The 17,995-nt window shown below is 43.3% G+C and overlaps 1 protein-coding gene across 1 annotated transcript in view; it reads left to right on the forward strand.

Annotated features, from left to right (window-relative positions):
* Window positions 1-6,309: 6,309 nt before the first annotated feature.
* RSL24D1 (ribosomal L24 domain containing 1) overlaps window positions 6,310-17,995 on the forward strand; it is a 32,173-nt gene continuing 20,487 nt past the window's right edge. Inside the window, exons 1-2 of the mRNA XM_029575392.1 lie at window positions 6,310-6,486; window positions 6,931-7,044. Of these exons, the coding sequence (XP_029431252.1) occupies window positions 6,406-6,486; window positions 6,931-7,044 (195 nt within the window). The 5' untranslated portion in view covers window positions 6,310-6,405. The remainder of the gene's footprint in view (window positions 6,487-6,930; window positions 7,045-17,995) is intronic.

Raw genomic sequence — 17,995 nt, forward strand, 5'->3', positions numbered from 1 at the left:
AGGACAACGGGGATGAGGGGCTCCAACTCCTCCCTTCAGAACATACGTAGGGCCCTGGGGTCGTCCCATTCCAGGGGCGGGAGGATAGCCATGGAATCAGAAAGGGGGTTGGGGAGGACTGGGGCCACCGTGGGGTCAAGAGAGGGGGGGGTACAGCCAGGACCCCCCGCACCCGAAGGGACCCCTGGGGTTCCACAGCCAGGCCACAAGTCAATGGCGTGGGGGGGCTTCCCCCGCCTCCTGCAGGCTAGATAAGTAAGACTTATGCATAATCAACACAAATTCCAGAGAAAAATGGGTCCTGGAACTCCTGGGGGGGGGGGGGAGGGACGGTCAGGGACCACGTCCTGGGGAGCCTCGGGGCTTAAAGCGGGGGGTAGCTCCAAAAAATTTGGCGCCCCAGGCAGCTCCAAAACGAGAGATGCTGAAAAATCCAAGATGGCCGCCGTGCCTGGGCTTTGCCGACTCGGGAACGGCCTGGCCATGTGTTGGGGATTCAATCCCCAGGCTAAATTTGCCTGCCCTGCCGAGGAGGGGCCTTCCCCACTCAGCAGGCAGGCAGAGCAATGTCCCTCCTGCGAAAAACGCAAGGAGGGCAGCCCACAAGAAAGGCGGGCTGCTGGCCGCGGCATTGCAGAAGCCGCTCTGAGGAGAAAAAAAGTCTAAACTTAAAAATGATTGGCAGCCCGCTGGCAGGAGTGAAGCAGGGGAGGAACCTGCTGACTCCTGCCTGTCTGGCTGCCGGTTCAAGCCCCCTAAACAGCAAAAAAATAAAATTACAAAAAAGAATTTGCAAGTGCTGTAATAAGTTTAGAATTGAACTTTTAAAACTTTTCACTTTTTTTTTTTTTTCTACACTGAGCACAGCACTGGGCTCTAAGCCCCCTCGGCAGCCAGAGACGAGGACTGGACCACCAGTCTCGGTCCCCACACCGGGAAGCACAGATGGAACAGTCTTCTGTATAAGAAAAGAAGCCTAACAGATCAATTTTATTATTTCCAGGACAAGGAAAAAAACAGCTAGGAATTAAGTACTTGCTTGATCCAAAGAAATAGGGATAGCCGGCTAAGAAGCTGAATCAGGAGACCGAAGGGTGAGCTGATCCACCTGCTGGGAGACAGACAAATACTGAAGGGTTACAGGATGGGCTCTGTCCTCACATAGGGCACCTCTGCAGTTTTAGTCTGTCTCCACCTGCTGGAAAGGAGGCTCAACCCAAGGTCTGCTTCATTTTTTTGAAGGGTTTAATAAACATGTGGATAAAGGTGAACGGGTAGATGTAGTGCATTTGGATTTTCAGAAGGCGTTTGACAAAGTCCCTCATGAGAGGCTTCTACGAAAACTAAAAAGTCATGGGATAGGAGGCGATGTCCTTTCGTGGATTACAAACTGGTTAAAAGACAGGAAACAGAGAGTAGGATTAAATGGTCAATTTTCTCAGTGGAAAAGGGTAAACTGGAGTGCCTCAGCGATCTGTACTTGGACCGGTGCTTTTCAATATATATATATAAATGATCTGGAAAGGAATACGACGAGTGAGGTTATCAAATTTGCAGATGATACAAAATTAGTCATAGTAGTTAAATCACAAGCAGACTGTGATATATTGCAGGAGGACCTTGCAAGACTTGAAGATTGGGCATCCAAATGGCAGATGAAATTTAATGTGGACAAGTGTAAGGTGTTGGATATAGGGAAAAATAACCGTTGCTGTAGTTACACGGTTAGGTTCCATATTAGGAGCTACCACCCAGGAAAAAGATCTAGGCATCATAGTGGATAATACTTTAAAATCTTCAGCTCAGTGTGCTGCAGCAGTCAAAAAAGCAAATAGAATGTTAGGAATTATTAGGAAGGGAATGGTTAATAGAACAGAAAATGTCATAATGCCTCTATATCGCTCCATGGTGAGACCACACCTTGAATACTGTGTACAATTCTGGTCGCCGCATCTCAAAAAAGATATAGTTGCGATGGAGAAGGTACAGAGAAGGGCAACCAAAATGATAAAGGGGATGGAACAGCTTCCCTATGAGGAAAGGCTGAAGAGGTTAGGGCTGTTCAGCCTGGAGAAGAGACGGCTGAGGGGGGATATGATAGAGGTCTTTAAGATCATGAGAGGTCTTGAACGAGTAGATGTGACTCGGTTATTTTCATTTTCGAATAATAGAAGGACTAGGGGGCATTCCATGAAGTTAGCAAGTAGCACATTTAAGACTAATCGGAGGTCAACGCACATTAAAGCTCTGGAATTTGTTGCCAGAGGATGTGGTTAGTGCAGTTAGTGTAGCTGGGTTCAAAAAAGGTTTGGATAAGTTCTTGGAGGAGAAGTCCATTAATGGCTATTAATCTATTTTACTTAGGGAATAGCCACTGCTTTTAATTGCATCAGTAGCATGGGATCTTCTTAGTGTTTGGGTAATTGCCAGGTTCTTGTGGCCTGGTTTTGGCCTCTGTTGGAAACAGGATGCTGGGCTTGATGGACCCTTGGTCTGACCCAGCATGGCAATTTCTTATGTTCTTATGTCTGGACTGAGCCGGGTACGTACAGGAAATCCAGTACTGGATTTCGCCTTGCTTGTCTGAAATTGCTGCTTGGATGTTGCGCCACCACCTTTAAACTTAACATGGCCAAGACTGAGCTCCTTATCCCCCCCAAGCCTACCTCCTCTCTTCCTCCTCTCTTCCTCCTTTCTGTTTCTGTGGATGACATGGTCATCATCCTGGAGCCATTAGCCCATATGCAAAACACTGCTAAAATGTCATTTCTTTCTTTATAACATTGCCAAAATCTATCCTTTCCTTTCTGAACACATTACCAGAACCGTTATCCACTCTCTCATCTCTTCCTGCTTAGACTATTGCAACCTGCTCCTCACAGGTCTCACGGCAAGCCCTCTCTCTCCACTGCAATCTATACTAAATTCAGCTGCACGACTTATCTTTCGCCAAAGTCACTACGCTCACATAACCCCCTCTTCTGAAGTCACTGCATTGGCTCCCTATCTGCTCCGGGATACAGTTCAAGCTCCTCTTTCTCACCTACACATGCTTTCACTCTGCAGCACCTCACTAACTCTCCTCCGTGCACTTCGCTCATCGGATAAGTCACTCCTATCTGTGCCCTTCCCCTCTACTGCTAATTCCAGACTCTGTGCTTTCCACCTGGCTGCACCGTGTGCTTGGAAATCTTCCTGAACTGGTGTGTCATGTTCCTTCTGTTGTCATGTTTAAATCCCATTTAAAGACCCACCTTTTTGAAACCACTTTTAAATCTTATGCCTGATTCTCTGCTTTTAGTCTTGTTAACTAACTTGCTTTTCTTTTTAATCATCGTCTTGCTTTATGAAATATCCCAACTCTCTTGACCTGTATGTTTGTCTTATTAGATTGTAAACTCTACAGAGCAGAGACTGTCTTTCTGATTGTTTGTACAACGCTATGGATGTTGTGTAGCACTATAGAAATGTTAGTAGTAGTAGCAGCAGCAATGTTTAGTAAAGCTCAAGGCTATACTAGGGCGGAAAAGGTCTGTTTGGTGCTGCCGGATGATGGCAGACGCAGATCATGCTTAATTCAGTCCTGCTTATTGCAGGGAAAAAAAGTTCTCCACTCTCCATAAATGGGAACTTGATTTCCAATAACCAGATATTGGTGTGAATTAGCAGGGGCTGAAGGCAGAGGGTTGTAACTCAAGCAAGCAGAGAAGGGTGACCAAACTAAGTTGCATGGAACAGCTGCCCTCTGAGGTAAGGCTAAGGAAGTTAGAGCTGTTCAGTTTGGAGAAGAGACGACTGAGGGGGGATATGATTGAGGTCTACAAAATCACAAAAGGACTTGAAAGAGTAAATGTAAAGTAGTTATTTACTCTCTCAGATAATACGACCAGGAGGCACTGTGTGAAGTTAGCAAGTAGCTCATTTAAATCAAAATTCTTTTTTACTCAGCACATAGTTAAGCTCTGGAATTCATTGCCAGAGGATGTGGTTACAGCAGTTAGTGTAAATGGGTTTAAAAAAGGTTTGGACAAGTTCCTAGAGGAAAAATCCATAAACTGCTATTAATTAATAAGAAATAGTGGCTTGAGCTTTAATGTTTTTGGGTAGTTGCCAGGTACTTGTGACTTTAGATTGGCCACTGTTGGAAACAGGATGCTGGGCTTGATGAACTCTTGGTCTGATCCAGTATGGAATTTCTTATGTTCTCTCTCTTACACGTTGCTCAGTCATGGGAACATGCTTACACACACTGCTTGGTCATAGGAATATGCTAATACATGCTGAGTCTCAGGCACATGCTGTCTATCTCACACTATCTTAAAGCAGGAAAATTCTCTCTTCCACACACGTTCACTCACAGGACCATGCTCTTTCTCACCCACATCCTCTCTCTTTTTCACATACACTTCCACGCATACACCTTTTCTTTCTCACACACAAGCTCTGACCCCCCTCCCCACCTCTTCCAAGTCTTTAGCCCTCTTAATAAACTGCTAGCAGCTGGCATTTGAATGCAAATGCAAACAGGCCGATGCAATACAGTATGCTAGGTGTAGTGCACGGCTTAACATGCAATTAGATGTACGTCCTTAGCCCCATATCAGGCCTGCTATTGGACGCGCGTTTTCCCTTACCCCTTATTCAGTAAGGGGAGGAAAACGTGCGTCCAACCCGCGCGCATACCTAATAGCGCCCTCAACATGCATGTTGAGGGCGCTATTAGGTATGCGCGCGGGATACAGAAAGTAAAATGTGCAACCAAGCCGCACATTTTACTTTCCGGCGCTGGGAAAGTGCACAGAAAAGCAGTAAAAACTGCTTTTCTGTGCATCCTCTGACTTAATACCATAGCGATATTAAGTCGGAGGTCCCAAAAAGTAAAAAAAAAAAAAAATTTTGAATTTGGACTGTGGCTGTCGGGCCGAAAACTGGATGCTCAACTTTGCTGGCGTCCGGTGCCCGAGCCCGGACGCCAGCAAGTATCCCTAGCGCCTCCTTTTCCCCGTTTCTACCTCGTCACCTAATTTGAATACTGCATTGCGCGCACCGGCGAGGGGCCGCTGTGCGTGCCGGGAGAGCGGGTGTTCGTCCGCTCTCCCACAGACTTTACTGAATCGGCCTGTATGTAATACGGGGATTAGAGCGTCCAACATGCACGTCCAATGAAACTGTTAGGTATTACACCATGATTCAAAAAAATTGCCATGTGGCCAAGGTGCCCATTTTAATAAGGCAAATGTATCACCTGCCTGGGGGCCTGATATTAAAGTATGCCACACAGCAAGGGCTCCCTTAAAAATGACAAAATCCTGCTTGCTGCGATATCTCCTACTAGTAGGGTGGCAATACTAACAAGGAGGAACCACAGAAAGTGGAATCATTAAAAAAAAAAGTTGCGAAAAAAAATTTCTGGGCACCCAATATCCACAGTACAGGCCGTGTATATTGTGCCGCGAGTGGGAGAAAATGGCTGCTCGTATTGATCATCCGTTTCTTAACCTCCAGTGACAGCCATCATTCCTGCGCGTGCAATGCCGTGGTCCCTAGTGCCTCCTTTTTACCGCAGCAGCTCATTTTAATATTAAATTGCGCACCCGGGAGAGGTGAATGGGGGCGCGGTAAGAGAGCGGGCACTCAAATCTTGAACGTACGTTTTACACATGCCGATATTGCGTCGGTCTGAAAGTGAGGTGGCTACAGCAGGGGTGCTTTCGGAGGCACGTGCTGCCATTAAAATGTTGCAGCCTAAGCAGCCCCCTCACCCTCACTCATTATAGAACCATCCTTTTGTCTGGAAATGTCACTGACTTGTCTATCCCCCCATACTTAGCTTGCCCCCCCCCCCCTCCCAAACTTCTGTCTCTAGCTACCACTAAGGCATTTCAGTAAACCCAGTAGATTAGGTCTTGCGTTTAGAGATCAGAAAATGTTCTGCACGTGGCAGTGGAGTTGTATGCTCCTGATCAGAAGCTGAAAGTTTTAACTTTACTCCTAAGCCTACGAAGTGCGTCATTCATCCAGCGCGCTGCTGTTAAAGCAGCTGCTCTACTGTGCGAACACTAAATCGATTTTCTGGACTTTTACCCCTTACCATCCTGTTACGTGCACCTAAAAAATAGGTGCCCAATAGTGCATGTGTTTAAGACGGTTGCTCGCATAACTGTTAACTTTGCATTATCGTTAACCGATGACTCTCACACGGAACACACAGCAGAGACGCTTCTCCTCCAGCCAGCAGAGGGCAGTATAGAAAAAAAAACAAACAACCCGCGATCTCTTTCGCTTTTCCAAATGTACATGCAATGGGGGGGAGATCGTTTTTGATGTGACGCAGTGAGGGGGATCGCTTTTTATGTAACACTTCCGTTTCCGACGGGCTCGTGTGCGGCCTAGGTGTAGGCAGAGATGCGGGTGGAGAAGTGTTACTTCTGCTCGGGGCCCATCTATCCCGGGCACGGGATGCTCTTCGTGCGCAATGACTGTAAGGTGAGCAGCGGAGTGGCGAGAAAGGCTGGCGCCGGCGCCCGCTTCCTTCCTCCCTCCTTTCTTTTGTATTTCACTTCCTTCTCGTTTTTAGCGGACCCTCTTCCATAATCGACCGCAATAGAGAACAAAGAGGTTGTGATCACATCCTAATGGATATCAAATGGTAAATGTAAACTAATTAACTAAAAACGTTTGTCATTTCTTGGGGCACCTATTTCTAAAAGTAAAATCTTCCTACGCCAATTTCTGTTTGTTAAACATATAATTTAAGCCTGTATATTTTTTAGGGAAATTTTAATAACATCAGATTTTATTGACGCGTTTTAAGCATCTAGCAACCGATTCGGTAACTTTATGGCATACATCTTAGAAATGCGTCTGATTACTCTTGGCAGTGGAGTGTGTGTATACATGTAATTAACCTACTGGTTTGATTGCTTTTAGGTTTTCAGATTCTGCCGTTCAAAGTGCCACAAAAACTTCAAAAAGAAGCGCAATCCCAGAAAGATCAGATGGACCAAAGCCTTCCGGAAGGCAGCTGGCAAAGAGCTGACTGTGGTAAGGAAGCAAGTTGCTGTTAAAACCGCATCGTGGGATTTTTTTTTCATCTTTGTGTTGATTTCATATTGACTGGGTTCATTGCCCAAAACAGTTTTAGTTTAAAAGTCTGAAGCACATGGTTTAGCTCAGGGGTAGGGAACCTCTAGTTCTGGCACACAACACACTAGTTGAGTTTTCAGGATGTGCCTAATGAATTTGCTGTGCAGTAGATTTGCACAGGCTGCCAGAATTGTATATAAAGCTATCTCATGCATATTCAATAGAGAGATCCTGAAAACCAGACATTTTTATTTATTTATTTATTTATTTAAAGTTTCTTTTATACCGATGACCGTTTACACATCGCATCGGTTTACAGTTAAAAAGGAACAAATGGGCAGAACCCTTACATATAACATTGAAAAAACAGGTTAACTTTTGGGCAGGGCCCTTACATGTAACTGAGAACATATTGAGACATTGAGACATATATGGTTCTCAAGTTTAGCCGCAGCTGGCTGTGTAAAGAGTACATGCCTGTCACATCATACTCTTGGTGATGACAATGCTTGCACAGGAACTTGCCCCTATGCCTGTCAAATTCTTACTTTGGTAGTTAGAATTTAAGAACATTTGTATTGAGGTAGATAAGAACACTGGAGGTTTCTTCTACTTGCAGCCAAGTGTTTACTTATTTATATTTATTTTATTTATTTATTTAGGGTTTTTCTATACCGGCATTCGTGGTTAGAAACCACATCATGCCGGTTTACATATAACATAGGGGGTGTGGATGAAATAACAGAACATAAACAAGTGCAGAGATAACTTGAAGTTACAATATAACAAGGATCATATAACTGGGGAGAGAATTAGAGAAAGATAACAGAGTAATTAATATTAATAATTTACATAATATTGTGAAGTCTCTTATATGATGTTGCTGTCCTTCAATTGGGGTCTGGGAAGGCTTGCTTAAATAGCCAAGTCTTAAGCCTTTTTCTGAAAGTAGGTAGGCATGGTTCTTGTCTCAAATCCGGCGGAATAGAATTCCATATTGAGGGTCCAGCTGTGGAAAAGGCTCATACTAAAAATTGGAACTCAACCTGTTATATGCCAGCATGTGGTGGCTAGGAATATCAAATCATGGGTTTCCAGGGTCAACAGCTCTTGAAATATATAATCATGTGACATCCACATACTGAGCACTGCCTTTGATATATGAATTTGGTAGAAAACCAGCAATTCCTGGGGCTTACCCAGGCCTGTCTGGTTTCATTTTTACAGATAATACAGAAATAACCAGAAATGCCCCAATAGGAAACAAGATTTTTTTAATTGTCACTATTATGCCACCAGTGTTTCTTTTCTAAACATTCGTCAGTGAGGGTTTAGTAAAATTCTGGAAAAATTTAGTTTTTTGAAGCAGATAAACAAGTGCCTCTAATGCGGCGTTTGGAATATTACTGATTTGACACCATGGCACGCATTGTTTGTAATAAGACATACTATTTAATTGACCTGTTCCTGAGTTTTATTTTTAACTTTCTTGCTCGTTTGCCCTTTTATGGTGTTTTCTTTCTAGTAATCTTTTGAAAAAACTTTTGAGAGAAAATCTTGTGAAAGTCAGGAAGCAAAGTATTTTGGTTGATCAAGGTAAAGCTTTTTGGCCCTTTTTCTGCTAAAGAGAAATAGTTCTTGGTGTGTCTGTTTAAATGTTTTGAAAACTAGGGTCTTGCTTTCTGTGATGCTCATAATACAATAGGTGTAGAATCCGACTTGTAGAAGCAGCTTAAAACTTTCTGTCTATATGATGGATTTTTCGCTACATTATTAGGATGCAAAATGTAAATTGTCAGCAGTTTTTTTTTTTTTAAAGCTGTTTGTTTTTTGTGATTTAGTTTTGCTGTGTTTTGTTGCTTAGCTTAAGTGTTTACAATTTTTATTTCTTTGCAGTTTAATCCTCTTGATTTGACAATGCACATTTGAACCTGCACATTACACTGTTGTGTAATGTGCAGGTTCCCGATCTCAACCAAAAGGTTAAGAAAGGATCATCTGCTCATAACTGATACTCTGGGTTTGGATCTTAGCCAGAAAGAAGAGAGTGATTCTGCATTGTGTTCATTTTGAAGAGGTCCTGTGTTGAGTTGAGTGATGTGGGAGTCTGAGAAATTATCTCCCCCTTTCCAGGTGCCTCCCCACCCTTTCCTTTATTAGAAAAGGCAGATGGCTTTGTTTTTAGTATTTTGTTTTTCCCAGAATTGTTTAAATGTGTAGTGGTCATTTTTATGATAAGGAAGCGTGGCCCCGTTTGTTTAATGCATTATTGAAATTTAAGTTTGGGAGCAAGCTTGTTGGTTTAAGACACTGTATCTGTTCCCCTTGGCAGCAGTGAAGATTAATGGGGTGGCTTCCTTTTTCCTTAGCGAGAGTCATATCTCAGGGATGCTCCCTGTCACCTTTATTATTTGCCTTGGCTCTGGAATTATTTGCTGTTTTCTTAAGGGAAAGTAAAGAAATTCATGGGATTACAGTGAGGGATAAAACTCTCATCTTGTATATGAGCAATACATTAACCTATATAGCAAACCCAAATGTTTCCCTTCCGCATTTTATAACATAGCAAAGATGGCAGAAAAAGACCAAATGGACCATCTAGTCTGCCCAGCAAGTTTCTTATGGTAGTAACTGCTGCAGGTTACCCCATGTTTCTGTTAAAGGTAGTAAAAGCAAGTTTGCTTACTGTAAACGGTGTTTCCGTAGATAGCAGGATGAATTAGCCATGCTGTCATAGTATCTGTTAGTCAGGTCCGGGAGGTGGAGCTTTATTAAGCAGAGGTTTGGCTTTTCAGTCTCTGTGGCTGCACGTGTGTTGCCGCGCAGGAAAATAACAGATTCTCCTTAGTCTGTGATAAAACTGTAGTTGAGTCGGAGAGACGGTGACTGCCAGGGAGGAGGGTGGGTCAGCATGGCTAATTCATCCTGCTATCTAAGGAAACACCGTTTACAGTAAGCAAACTTGCTTTTTCCCGTTGATAGCAGGGCTGAATTAGCCATGCTGTCATGTGAGTCCCAAGCTCCCGATCACGTTGGTTGTGATGCGTATGGTTGAATGTGATCTTAAGAAGTGTGGTAGTCACTGTGGACAGGAGGATAGAGATTGCAGGATTGCTTGCCCTATCTTCGCATCCGTGGTTGCTTGTTGATAAGGCAGTAGTGGGATGTGAAGGTATGGAGTGATGACCATGTAGCTGCCTTACAAATGTCTATGGTTGTACGTTTCAAAGGTGTGCCCATGAAGTCGCCAGTGCTCTGACTTGGTGAGCTTTGGGAATAGAAGATAGATGTAATTTCTGCTTGTCATAGCAAAATTGTATGCATTGTACTATCCAGCTAGAAATGGTACATTTTATTACTGGAAGTCCAGGTGCTTTCGGATCGAATGATACAAATAGTTGAGAGGCTCGAGAATCCAATTTTGTTCTTTCTTTGTAGTAAGCTAGCGCTCTTTTACAATCTAGCGTATGGAGTAATTTTTCCCTATCATTGGAGTGAGGTTTAGGGAAAAAGATTGGTAGTTCTATATTTTGATTGAGATGGAACTGTGAAACCACCTTCGGTAAGAAAGATGTGTGAGTTCTGAGAACTACATTTTGGTGATAAAACTGCAGGTATGGAGAATAATGGACTAAGGCTTGTAATTCACTGACTCGTCGAGCTGATGTTACCGCTACTAGAAATATTACTTTCCAAGTAAGGTACTTTATGTGTGCGGAGTCTAGAGGTTCGAACGGGAAAAGCAAGAGTTGTTCCAGAACTATGTTGAGATTCCATGGAACTGGAGGTTTTGAAATTGGAGGACGAAGGTGAGTTAGTCCCTTGATGAAACGAGATAATAAAGGGTGATTAGATATAGGGATATCATTAATCGGTCTATGATATGCCCCTATGGCACTGAGATGAACTCTAATGGAAGATGTGGCTAGTCCAGCTGTGTACAGTGTATGAAGATAATCCATGAGTGTTTCCGGTGGAGAGTCCAATGGTGGTACGCCCTTGGATGTGCACCAAATAGAATATTGTTTCCATTTGTTGTAATTCCTTCTCATTGAGAGTTTTCTGGATTCTAACAAAATGAATTATATCGAAGCGGAAACTCCTTGCTCTGTTAAAAGGAGCCATTCAACCTCCATGCTGTCAAATGGAGAGATGAGTGTAAGGGGTGTAGAAGCGTCCCCTGATCCTGGAGTAGCAGATCTGGACGGTTTGGTAGACGTATTGGTTCTTCGAGAGATAGTCGGAGAAGGAAACTGTACCATGGTTGTCTGGGCCAGGCTGGAGCTATTAGTCTCATTTGAGCTTTGTCTGCTATGCACTGTTGAATTGTCCTTGTTATAAGTGGGATTGGAGGAAAGGCATACATGAGGTCGGGCGTCCTGGGCTAGTCTGAACGGGCTGGGACGTATCAAGCAGAACTTTGGAATTTGAGCATTGATTTATGTTGCGAAGAGATCTATCGCAGGTGTTCCCCATTGTTTGAATATGTTTTGGGCTATTGTTGCGTTGAGCGTCCATTCGTGAGGGTGGAAGATTCAACTTAATCTGTCCGCTGTTGTGTTCGCTACCCCTGGAAGGTAAGTTGCTTGCAAATGTATGCAATGTTGATGAGCATATTTGAAGATGATCAATGTCTCTTTGCAGAGGGACCATGAACCGGACCCTCCTTGTTTGTTGATGTAAAACATCGCTACTTGATTGTCCGTGTATATCATGACTCTGCGATCCTTGAGGTAATCTTGAAAAACTTCCAATAGATTTATCTGCAGGGTCTGCTCTGCGATTGTCCATAATTCTTGCGTTTCGTAGATCTCGAGATGCGCTCCCCAACCCTTGCGAGATGCGTCTGTGGTTAGGACTGCGTTGCGAGGAGGAGGACTGAATAGTGCTCCCTTGGAAAGGGTGGAGTATGAGAGCCACCATGTTATGTCCTTCCGCATTTCGGCTGTCAACGATATTTTCTGTATTAATGGTTGTGAGTGTTGTTTCCATTGTTGTTTTAGTCCCCACTGCAGACGTCTCATGTGTAGTCTGGTATTGGGAACCGTGAAATTGGCTGCCGCCATGTGACCTAAGACTACTAGAACTTGCCTCGCTGAGGGTCTTTGAGTGTTGTGCAAGAGATAAAAAAGTTGACGTAGTTGTGTTATACGTACTGTTGGGAGGTATGCTCTGTTACAATTGGTATCCAGGCATGCTCCTATAAATTGCAATTTCTGTGTAGGTTGCAGATGTGATTTTTGAAAATTGATCACTAGCCCTAATGCTTGTAAGCACTGTATTACCCGTCTGAGATGATCGATCAATATGTCTGGAGTCGAGGCTATTATGTCAACATTTTTTTAACTGTAGGCAACCTTCAGGTCATATTGCTATGATATACACTTAATCCCCCTAATAAACGCCTTATTGTTACCGAACACTATTGGCACCACCTATGTAATGTACGACCCATATTTTTTACTGGTGCCCTATTGTAAACCGTTGTGATGGTGAATAACTTAATGACGGTATTTAAAAACTCTTAAATAAATAAATATTAACCAATCGTCCAGATATGGAAAGATTGTCATATCCTGTTGTCTGAGATGAGCCACCACCACTACCATGCATTTGGTGAACACCCTGGGTGCAGCCAACAATCCAAAAGGGAGCACTTTGTATTGGTAATGCTGATGCTTGTACCGAAAACATAGGTAACATCAAGAAGATGGATGGATTGGAATGTGTGTGTATGCATCCTTCAGATCGATGGAGCACATCCAGTCGGATTGAATTAGAGGTATGATTGACTTCAAGGATACCATTTTGAATTTTTCTTTGGTCAGAAATTTGTTGAGTTCTCGAAGATCCAGGATAGGGTGGAGGCCACCTGATTTCTTGGGTATCAGGAAATATGGGGAATAAAACACAGAGTTCTGGTTTTTTGGGGAAATCAGTGCGATGGCCTGTTACCTGTGCAGGAGAGCAATCTCTTCCGCTAGTTGTGACTGAGAGCTCTGAATCTATAGTGTGGGAAGGGGGGGTAATGTGGGTTTTGTAGTGAATTGAAGTTGATAACCCTGACGTACTATCTCCAAAACCCATTGATCTGAAGTTATTTGCTCCCAAACTGGTAGGCAAGAGTGGAAACTTCCCGGTGGCGTTGTGTTGTGGTGGTGGTGGCTGTATGATTAAAAAGACGGAGTTGTTTTCACTGCAGTTGCTGGTTGCTGATTTGTTTGTCTCTGATTTCTAGGTTTACCCCTGCGTTGAAGAGGGGCTTGTTGTTGTTGTTGTTGTGGCCGTTGATATGACGGGTATGATTGTGGACGAAAAGATTGGTAAGACCTATAAGGTCTACGGTTGTATGAGGAGCAACAATGAAATGTGAAATAACGACGTGTGTTTGAGTAGGCAGGTTGTGATTGTAAGGATTTCACTGCTATAGCTTCATCTTTTAATTTGCCCACTGTCTCTTGAAAACGGTTACCGAGCAGGTTGTCCCCTGTACACAGTAGATTTGCCAATTTTTCGTGTAAATCCTCTCTGATCGTACTTGAACGTAGCCATGCCATCCTATGGGCTGCTATGGCCGTCGCCGATGCTCTAGACCAGAGCTTTCCAAAGTGTGTGTCGGGACACATTAGTGTGTCACCTGTAGTGTGGAGGTGTTTCGCCCGGTCCACAGGGCCGGCTGAAGCAGGGAACTATAGCAGGAAGATCGGTGGGCAGTGGTGGAGCCTACATCACCACGGCCCGAAGAAAAGGGTCATGTTCACTCCTCCTCCTTCCTGCCTGTGCAGCCCTGGAAGAAAAACGTTGCCGGAGCCGCGTGGGCAGGAAGGAGGAGGAGCATCTGCTGCGTACAGAAGAAGAGCAGCATTAATGGGCCGTTGCGGATCCCACGTCGCGACGCCCCGAGAAGAGGAGGAAACCCGATAGCAGGGCCGCTGAGGATCCCACGTCGCGGCAGCCCGAGAAGAGGAGGAAACCCGATAGCAGGGCCGCTGCGGATCCCACGTCGCGGCAGCCCGAGAAGAGGAGGAAACCCGATAGCAGGGCCGCTGCGGATCCCATGTCACGGCCAGGGAAGATCAGGGCCTCTGAAGAGCCCATCCTTCGGCAACCCGTGCAGAGGGACAGCATGTGCCAGTGAGAGCCTGTGCTTGAGCAAGAGAGCATGTAGGAGTGAGAGAGCCTGTGTGTGTGAGAGTGAGACAGCATGTGCACGAGAGAGACAGTATGTATGTATGTATGAGAGAGAGGCATGTGAGAGTGAGAGCTGTGGATGTGTGAGATTGCATGTGAGTGAGAGCCTGTGTGTGTGAGAATGTGTGAGATAGCGTGTGAGAATGAGAACCTGATTGTGTGTTTGAGGGAAGACAGATGGAGAGAAAAGAAATAGAAAAAAAGACCCTGTAAAAGGAATTGGCAAAAAAACAAGAAAGGAAAGGTGGAAAAAAAAGCCTGTGACCAACCGATTAGAAAACTAAGATCAGACAGCAAAGGTGAAAAAAAAATTACTTTTTAGTGATTGGCACATGTAATCTTTGGGAATGTGCAAGAGTAGCACTTTCTCTATGCCGATCTCACAATGCACGAGATCAGCATGGAGGAAGTGGAAGCCTGCAAATATTTATTATGAGATAGGTTGTGTTGTGAAACATTTTATTTATGTATATATTTAAGGAAACATACATAAATTGTTGAAATACATTTTGTTCGTTTAACCTTTAACTTCTGGTGTGCTGGTAGACTGAATTACTGTGTCACGAAATTGTTTGTCTAAAAAGTGTGTCACCAACATGAAAAGTTTGGAAAGCTCTGCTCTAGACGATGTTTCAAACCCTTCGTACACTGAACGGAGGAGGTGTCGGGAACAGTCCATATCATGGAGCTTCTGTGGAGTCTGGTCTGCCGTCGAGGAGAGCATAACTTTCGTGGCCTGGATACATTCGTGTAAATACTGTACCATATAAAATTGGTGATGCATAATTCTGCCGTTTAGCATTGCATTCTGGTACATTTTCCTCCCAAATTCATCCAAATATGTATTGTCTTTGGTCGGTGGGTATGTAGTGTGTGTGTGTTCTACTTTTTAAGAGAACATAAGAACATAAGAAAATGCCATACTGGGTCAGACCAAGGGTCCATCAAACCCAGCATCCTGTTTCCAACAGTGGCCAATCCAGGCCATAAGAACCTGGCAAGTACCCCAAAACTAAGTCTATTCCATGTAACCATTGCTAATGGCAGTGGCTATTCTCTAAGTGAACTTAATAGCAGGTAATGGACTTCTCCTACAGGAACTTATCCAATCCTTTTTTAAACACAGCTATATTAACTGCACTAACCACATCCTCTGGCAACAAATTCCTTAGTTTAATTGTGCGTTGAGTAAAAAAGAACTTTCTCCGATTAGTTTTAAATGTGCCCCATGCTAACTTCATGGAGTGCCCCCTAGTCTTTCTACTATCGGAAAGAGTAAATAACCGATTCACATCTACCCGTTCTAGACCTCTCATGATTTTAAACACCTCTATCATATCCCCCCTCAGTCGTCTCTTCTCCAAGCTGAAAAGTCCTAACCTCTTTAGTCTTTCCTCATAGGGGAGTTGTTCCATTCCCCTTATCATTTTGGTAGCCCTTCTCTGTACCTTCTCCATCGCAATTATATCTTTTTTGAGATGCGGCGACCAGAATTGTACACAGTATTCAAGGTGCGGTCTCACCATGGAGCGATACAGAGGCATTATGACATTTTCCGTTTTATTCACCATTCCCTTTCTAATAATTCCCAACATTCTGTTTGCTTTTTTGACTGCCGCAGCACACTATACCGACGATTTCAATGTGTTATCCACTATGACACCTAGATCTCTTTCTTGGGTTGTAGCACCTAATATGGAACCCAACATTGTGTAATTATAGCATGGGTTATTTTTCCCTATATGCATCACCTTGCACTTATCCACATTAAATTTCATCTGCCATTTGGATGCCCAATTTTCCAGTCTCACAAGGTCTTCCTGCAATTTATCACAATCTGCTTGTGATTTAACTACTCTGAACAATTTTGTGTCATCTGCAAATTTGATTATCTCACTCGTCGTATTTCTTTCCAGATCATTTATAAATATATTGAAAAGTAAGGGTCCCAATACAGATCCCTGAGGCACTCCACTGTCCACTCCCTTCCACTGAGAAAATTGCCCATTTAATCCTACTCTCTGTTTCCTGTCTTTTAGCCAGTTTGCAATCCACGAAAGGACATCGCCACCTATCCCATGACTTTTTACTTTTCCTAGAAGCCTCTCATGAGGAACTTTGTCAAACGCCTTCTGAAAATCCAAGTATACTATATCTACCGGTTCACCTTTATCCACATGTTTATTAACTCCTTCAAAAAAGTGAAGCAGATTTGTGAGGCAAGACTTGCCCTGGGTAAAGCCATGCTGACTTTGTTCCATTAAACCATGTCTTTCTATATGATCTGTGATTTTGATGTTTAGAACACTTTCCACTATTTTTCCTGGCACTGAAGTCAGGCTAACCGGTCTGTAGTTTCCCAGATCGCCCCTGGAGCCCTTTTTAAATATTGGGGTTACATTTGCTATCCTCCAGTCTTCAGGTACAATGGATGATTTTAATGATAAGTTACAAATTTTTACTAATAGGTCTGAAATTTCATTTTTTAGTTCCTTCAGAACTCTGGGGTGTATACCATCCGGTCCAGGTGATTTACTACTCTTCAGTTTGTCAATCAGGCCTACCACATCTTCTAGGTTCACCGTGATTTGATTCAGTCCATCTGAATCATTACCCATGAAAACCTTCTCCATTACGGGTACCTCCCCAACATCCTCTTCAGTAAACACCGAAGCAAAGAAATCATTTAATCTTTCCGCGATGGCCTTATCTTCTCTAAGTGCCCCTTTAACCCCTCGATCATCTAACGGTCCAACTGACTCCCTCACAGGCTTTCTGCTTTGGATATATTTAAAAAAGTTTTTACTGTGAGTTTTTGCCTCTACAGCCAACTTCTTTTCAAATTCTCTCTTAGCCTGTCTTATCAATGTCTTACATTTAACTTGCCAATGTTTATGCTTTATCCTATTTTCTTCTGTTGGATCCTTCTTCCAATTTTTGAATGAAGATCTTTTGGCTAAAATAGCTTTTTTTAACAATGACCACGCCTCTTGGACATTTTTTACTTTTGTAGCTGCTCCTTTCAGTTTTTTTCTAACAATTTTTCTCATTTTATCAAAGTTTCCCTTTTGAAAGTTAGCACGAGAGCCTTGGATTTGCACACTGTTCCTTTTCCAGTCATTAAATCAAATTTGATCATATTATGATCACTATTGCCAAGCGGCCCCACCACCGTTACCTCTCTCACCAAGTCCTGTGTCCACTGAGAATTAGATCTAAAATTGCTCCTTCTCTCGTCGGTTCCTGAACCAATTGCTCCATAAAGCTATCATTTATTCCATCCAGGAACGTTATCTCTCTAGCGTGACCCGATGATACATTTACCCAGTCTATATTGGGGTAATTGAAGTCTACTATATAAGAACAGTTAATTATTAAAGTGCAACGAGCTACACTTGTCTCACAAAACAGACGTCGCAAAGGTTACAATTTTTTGGATTTTTTGTGCATAGAATTTATCTAGAACTGTGGACCATCATACCACCCTTGGTTGTTTGGACAGTAAGTCACATTTTCAACCTCACAGGGTCATGTTTAATCATCGGTCCGTTAAATGTCTTTTTTTAATTATTTCAAAATGCTGCTTCATTTAAATGTTTTCTTTATTACTTTTTTTCTTCTTTTTTCTTATTGTAAAATCTTGTGTATTTAAGACGGAATTTCCTTACTTGTGCGGAGCGCCGCTGCGCTTCCGACCCTTATCTCCTGCGCTGCTGCG

The sequence above is a fragment of the Rhinatrema bivittatum genome, chromosome 13, assembly GCF_901001135.1.
Source record: "Rhinatrema bivittatum chromosome 13, aRhiBiv1.1, whole genome shotgun sequence".
Classification (NCBI taxonomy): domain Eukaryota; kingdom Metazoa; phylum Chordata; class Amphibia; order Gymnophiona; family Rhinatrematidae; genus Rhinatrema; species Rhinatrema bivittatum.